General features: G+C 41.5%; 1 protein-coding gene across 1 annotated transcript; it reads left to right on the top strand.

Moving 5' to 3' along the window:
• The first annotated feature begins 3138 nt into the window (after nt 1–3138).
• LOC121311127 (histone H2B 5-like) lies at nt 3139–3704 on the top strand. Its single transcript, XM_041243867.1, has one exon. The coding sequence runs from the start codon at nt 3231–3233 to the stop codon at nt 3606–3608; it is 378 nt and encodes a 125-aa protein (XP_041099801.1). The 5' UTR covers nt 3139–3230; the 3' UTR covers nt 3609–3704.
• Nucleotides 3705–7208: the final 3504 nt, after the last annotated feature.

Here is a 7208-nt window from a genome sequence, read left to right as displayed (position 1 = left end):
CCTGCTTGCGCCGGTTTATTGTAAAATAAAAAGTTTAATCAAACACGAAAAACACAGGATACGGCACATTCGCCAAAATAAAAAGACAAACAGAAACGGACTAACACTTTACAAACGCTGAGCAGATCGACAAACAAACACGGTGAGTTAAAGTATCGTGCTGGTCCCACCAGCATGCAATAGCAATTGAAATTATAACTCTCCTACTCTCTCTCCTGCTCTCCACTCACCGAACACACAACCCCGAGTGGGTGAAAACATGCTGCTTTTATGCAGCTGTACCGAGACTCGACTGCTAATCAATCATTCAGTTGGAGTCTCGGTATAACTGCATGTGAATTAATAAAGTGCAATTCCCCGTGCTCACATATTATTACTTTTTACTTGCACGTGAAGTGCTGTGCAATCCTCGTGCCTAAATACAAATAAACATTTTAAACACTTGTGTTACACAGACCCGTTTATATCCCATGTACCAATGACTATACACCAACACTTAACACACCACACGCAACATAACAGATAATATACACAGGGGCGGGCACTTTGTCACAGTTAACAAAAAGCCATTCCTCAGACACTATGCTGAGACTGCATCTGTCGACACGAGCTCCCTGACAAGGCTCCCCGCTTGGTTTCTAAGTGTGTTTGCAGTAGAGAAATGGATGTTTGCATTGGAACAGAGCTGCGCTCATGATGGTGATTGACAGGGAGGTAGAAGTGGATGCAGTGCTCCAGTGAGGTACAGCAGCTGAGAAAGCCCAGCAGGGCTGAGTCTTGTTTTGTACAGGATGTAGAATAAAAAGATGTTCATATGAAAATGCCTTTTCCTTCATTTTGTTCATAGGAACACAAACACAGTGTTAACCAATGACTGCAATGTAGAATAAAAGGAATGGGATCAAATACAGAATGAACCTAAACCACCAAGCTATTATACCAGCTCACCCCTTTACGAAATAACCGAGGAACAGTCACTTGAAATGCAAGCTGCACGTTATTGAACACAGCAGCAGGAGGGGTTATTTTGATACAATCTCTGATCAAAGCAGCCAACACAGAATGTTGATAGGAGTTGAAATAAATATTTGCTCATTGTAAAAGCATGAACCATGGCATTGTGGGTAGGGTACTATGGTTAGATGTTCTTTATTAAATATAAATAAATAAGAGAAATGCCTCCTCTTAGACCCGAAGACATCTCTCAGTAACATTCTGACACAGGGCTGGCTTTGTAGAGGAGCCTAGCTAGTAAGAAAGAGATGGAATTTTATACAGTTTTGTTTCCCCACAGATCCCAGAGAGAGTCACGCTATCCCTGAATCTGAAGTACAGGAGGAGCCAAATATAGAAGCAGTTTCCACACAAGAGGAGTCCTTTGAGCAGGAGTGCTGTGCAAGTTTAATGCAGGTTACAGAGCTGCCGTTTGTTAAAGACTGAACAGGAATGTGTTCCTATGAAAGAGGAGTTCATAGAGCAGGAATGTGTCTCCATCGCAGAGGAACCTCCTACTGAAAATAATGCCTGTACACTTGATGAGAACATCAAGCTGGGATCCAGCCTGTGTGATGATTCTCCATCTGAATGTGAACTGGGGTTTAGAGGTAACCCTACAAAACAAGCAGCATTGAGCTGCCTATTCATATTGCAGAGCCTGCTGCTGAACACCAGCAGTGTGCTTCACATTCATATTTTACCCAAGGGGAGCTGCCCAAACACTCAATCAACAAGGACATAACTGTCCTTGCTCCTGAGGCAGCTGCTAGATGTGCAGCCACTGCCCCGCCTCTTTAGAATGCTCATCACTGGGTGATGTCACATCCAGTTGGGTTGCTTAGCGTCCCCAGAAGAAACATTTCCCCATCCAGCCCTACATAGTTCTAAATATTGTGTGTCTTCAAATAAAAATATTTCATTAATAGCAGTACTATCGCCATACAGGTAATTAATAACTTGGTTGTACAGAGTCAGGATTTTTCAATATTCCAGTTTAAACGGTGTAAAAGCAGGTGGATTTTCATTTTCCACGTCACTGACATGCCGACATCATTCTTGCTGTGACTGACACTTGAGGGACACTAGCTGGTAAATGATAACGTAAATAAGATGAAGTTTTTCACTTTTCCCTTGTTAATGCACGTCTATTTTAGTTATTCACTTTTCCCTTGTTAATGAGCGTCTATTTTAGTTTTTCACTTTTCCCTTGTTAATGCACTTCTATTTTAGTTTTTCCCTTGTTAAACCACGTCTATTTTAGTTTTTCTCTTTTCCCTTGTTAATGCACGCCTATTTTTGTTTTTCTCTGTTTTTTTTAAATGCAGTTTTTCACTGTAACCATTTGGTTACACAGCAGTACTCCCACACGTTTGGTCACCATCATAACTGTTTCATGAAACCAGAGTGTAATAATTCAGCACCACTGCACTTAAGTATTTGTAATTGTATATCAGCTGACAAGAGTTCCGCTGCTATCCCATCACGCCTTTCTTCTTAAAGGCGTACAGCCTCTATATATGAGCCCCCAATATCTCTCACAAGCACCTGGCTACATTTTTTTTACGATATCACAACAAAAGGAACACACTTTTTTTTTTTTTGGTTCATGCCCGGTAACATTTTTAATTCTTACCCAATTTAGTTTCCCTAAACCAGTAAAATAAAAGCAGTAAATCTTGACCAAAGTTTATTGAATCCACAGCATCGTCTTTTCTGAATTCGAGGCGAAGTATCACCGTTCAAGCTGCTGTGAAACAATCGCTCTCTTAAACAGAAGCACAAAGTCAAGAAGCATCGATATTGATATTGAGTTTCAACACGTTTAATGAGCGCAGCAGAGCGCCCTGGGGTTCACAATATATCTGTATTTGTTGTATATTTTAGACGCATCGGGAGCGGGGTTCAGTATTACTGTACATTGAATTATTGACGCATTTAATAAAAGAAAAAGCAAACATCTGGAGTGACGGTTGTAAAAAAAGGCGCCAAGTTCAAATCTGAACTAAAAAAAAAAATCACTCCGCTCTTGGCAAAGTCGCCACCCCTTCCTTTGCGTTTAAAGAGCTCAACCAATCACAGCGAAGCACTCCGCCCCCCGGGAGCGTTGGTTGGTTCGTAGTTGAACATTCTCAATGTAAAGGATTGTTGGGTAGTAATTTGCATACAGGCTGTATAAATACCGGCGCTGTGGGGCTGGCTACTCATTCATCTTTGAGCTGCATCAGAGGAAGAAAATGCCCGAACCGAAAGCTGCACCCGCGCCGAAGAAAGGCTCCAAGAAGGCTGTTGCCAAGAGCCAGCCTAAGGGAGGAAAGAAGCGCAGAAAGAGCAGGAAGGAGAGCTACGCGATCTACGTGTACAAAGTGCTGAAGCAGGTCCACCCCGACACCGGCATCTCCTCCAAAGCGATGGGCATCATGAACTCGTTCGTCAACGACATTTTCGAGCGCATCGCCGGCGAGTCGTCCCGCCTGGCTCACTACAACAAGCGCTCCACCATCACTTCCCGGGAGATCCAGACAGCCGTGCGCCTCCTGCTGCCCGGAGAGCTGGCCAAGCACGCCGTGTCTGAGGGCACCAAGGCCGTCACCAAGTACACCAGCTCCAAGTAAACCGAGCCCGTCCCTGCCCCGTCCTTCCAGCAACACAAAGGCTCTTCTAAGAGCCACCCAAAACACCGCAGAGAGAGATGAATTCCTGTTTCAATTGTACCTTTTATATTAAAACAATCATATTGATGGTAAGGATTTGTTTTAAAGAAATATGCAGTGTGTTGTTGAGTTGAGATTTAAAATATATGCTCTTATGTTTACGGCGATGTTTCTAACAGGTAATAGTTAACCATTAAAGCTGTATCTTTGAGTTTCTATTAAACACTTTCTAACTGAATATTTCAACAGCACTGGCCACCCAAATACCCCACAAAGAGTACAGTTACTTCAGCGCTCTGCAGAATCTTTAAAAAGCCATGTTGAATCGAAGGAGGGTTTTTTGGGGGGATTTGAAGTATTTTAGACAAATAAAACCTCTCATTGCTACACTGGCAAATGTTGACCAAGCGCATTTAAAATGAGCTGTTAAAATGAATTTCTGCTTACTCTTGTGGTATCTGTGAATGTATTCATAAAAATAAGTCAAGTTAGAAACAGCAGTTGTGTTAATCCTGGGCCCCAGCACCATTCCAGTTGTGCCTATTTGCTTGATGCTTGACAAGATTGGGGGGGGGTTTATAACATTCTGCCACCCAGCTGCTTTAGTCTGCCACCCTGGAGATTGAAAATTCCTGGGGGGAACCCTGTATCATTCATGTGGAATCACTGGGTGGCAGTGAAGTGAGAGATTGCATTTTAGTGTCTTTATTTAGCTCATGTTTTTGCCTACATGTGTTTTATGTATTTTTTGCTTTTGTTTTATTCTTTGTATATTGTGGTTATAGAAGTTTGTGTTTGTTGTAAACTAGAACACAAAGACCAGTTCAACAATATATAGCTTTCAACCATTTCTTATGACAAAATGGGTACAATCTGGAACAAAAGAGAGGATTCTGGGTGTTCTTTGTCGTTTACTTTCAAAACCGAATTCTAAAATAACCTCATTAGCTATAAACAAAACTACCACTTGAGGGCGCAGTGCATAGAAAAGGAGCACATTCCAATCCAGAAACAGTAATAATGTTAATTACACATTTAAAACTCAAATAAGAACACATTCTTTTATAATCAAAATACAAAATTCTAATTCTTTAGAATTTTTTATTATTATTCATGCCTGCTTTACTGCGGAACGGCCCTTCAGTGTGATTCTAAAACTCACATGTACAAGATTAGCGATCCCCTTTCTATCAGCAGCGACCCATTTCTGTTTAAGATCGATATCCCACATGGCTCTGCGCTGCTCATGTAAATGTCACAAACGCATTAGACACCACATAAGCAAACAGACAATGCAAATCCCCTGTGTATTAATGAGAAGTCTGTGTGCAAGTGAAGAATGCATTTCAAATGTGATCATACTTGGAAAGGTTTGCTTTAATAGAGGATGTTCAAAATACGAAGGTGGCTCAAAAAACATAGAAAACCTAAATCTTACAGGCCTACAGTGCGGGAAAAAGGGACGTACTTTCCACTGCTCAACTGGTGCAGGAGGTGGGTTCACTTCAGACAACATAGCAAGCCAACAGCACTGGGCAGGGCAGTGGGGTGCTGAGGATTGAAAAGCTCTCTGAAACAGCCCAATACAGGAGATATCCTTCAGAAGCTTTGAAGAGTCACTGATCAAAGCCAAAACAACTGCAGTAATGACTGGTGACAGTGTGACTGTGTTTAAGCTCTTCATTCAAGTATTCCAGTGAAATTGTGTCTCTTCATTAGGAACAACATTACAGAACGATATTTTCCAATCCAAAGATGACCATTCTGTGGCAACCTACACACACATTCAAGGTCTGTTCACATTCATAAGTCTGTTATTGCTAAACCAGCAAAAAGTAAACCTGAATCTCTTCAGTTAAAAATCAAGGAAACAAACCCAGCGACTGACAGTATCTTATCTCCTTTCAATGGTCTCATCACTGTACCACACATATATCAAATTTATAACGAGTTCACTTGTCACTCAGTACTATGCTTCAGCTCATTCTGTGGTATTTAAATAAACCCGCTCATATTTCCTTCAGCTTGGGGTTGTTTGCATTTGGAAGGACAATTTCTCTCGATAAAATTAACTCGCATGCAAACGGCACTGGAAGGAAATCATTAGCAAATAGAGAGAAGGGACCCCGTTATTCACTTTCTGCATGTAAAAATAATGCGATATAAAATTATAAGGGCATCTAGGAAAATAATACTAATAATACTGGGGGCAATGTAATTGAAAGATAACACTAAGTAACACAATTTTTCTTCCTGGGTAGTAAGTGTTATTTCCTAATTGCTTATGCCTCAAAAGTATAGAAAATGGCTATTATTCCCCACAAACTTTGCTTTTGTGACCAGGACAGTGAAGATTTCAAAATATCACTATTTCCAATGGGAAATATCCATCTCTCTGTCTTTTCATTCAACAGCTAATCGTAAATCTCGAAAAAGTGTTCACTTTAAATCTTTTGTAGTCATTTTTGTATTACTTTAGTATAAATACATGTTAATTTGGATTCATATGTTGTTTTTTTCTGACTTTATGTGAACGAATAGACACACATTTGCCCTGTTTTCTGGATTGGAAATAGTCCCATTTTGAAATATCACTGTCCTGGTCACAAAAGCAAAGTTTGTGGGGAATAATAGCCATTTTCTATACTTTTGAGGCATAAGCAATTAGGAAATAACACTTACTACCCAGGAAAAAAAAAAAAACATACTGGGGGCAATGTACACAATGATAATGGGAGTGCGGCATTAATAGGAGTGATATTAAGTAGCTAGTAGTGTAACCCATCTGCTCCCTGCCTCTCAGTCCTGCTGTGGGTAATATGACACAGTAGAATGACGTCGTCACAGCTACTCAGAGTCACTCACCTGCTGGACTGCACTCTGAATGGGAGCTCCCCCAGTCTTCCTTTCCAGATCCTCGCATGCTGTTGGGAGAGCTGGCTCCCGCTCCAGCGCCCTGCACTCTCAGGCAGATTCTCTTCAGCACCACACTACACGCCCGCAGGCGTACAGGACCCTGCGCAGGGGGGGGGGGGTGCGTTCAAGGAAACTGGTTCTTCTGTCTGGCAGATCTCCAATTCACTGGGTTCAGCTTTAATCCCAGCACACACCTCTGTCTTGACGCCGCTGCATGGCATGATGTCACAGAGCTCCTGTTTAATGGGGAGGGAAGCCAGTGCAGAAAGTAGTGTAATGGGGACCACTTCAAGTTCAGGGAGCTCCTCTTTAATCAGGTCAGATTCAGTCTTCACGCCGCCCATGGCATCACACATGGTTCTGCTTAGTGGCTGCTGTGAGAAGAAAATGAAAAAGGATTAAAAATGCTATGAAAGCTGTTTAAAAAGAGCAGCTATCTGGGTTTTTAAAAGATGAAGTTCTCAGTCCCTGCATGTTGTTGCTGAGCAACATTCATGCAATTTTCACCTCCAGTGTTAATATCCAGACAAGTTTCTACACTTCAAAAAAAAGGAAAATAGATTGCCCCGATAAGATTGTCTTTGCCAATACCGAGAGCAGATTCGAGTTTTGATTTTGTGTTTTACCTCATTAGACAAACAGACA

Source organism: Polyodon spathula, unplaced genomic scaffold (genome assembly GCF_017654505.1).
Source record: "Polyodon spathula isolate WHYD16114869_AA unplaced genomic scaffold, ASM1765450v1 scaffolds_2986, whole genome shotgun sequence".
Lineage (NCBI taxonomy): Eukaryota > Metazoa > Chordata > Actinopteri > Acipenseriformes > Polyodontidae > Polyodon > Polyodon spathula.
This window is presented reverse-complemented; position numbering and strand designations above follow the sequence as displayed.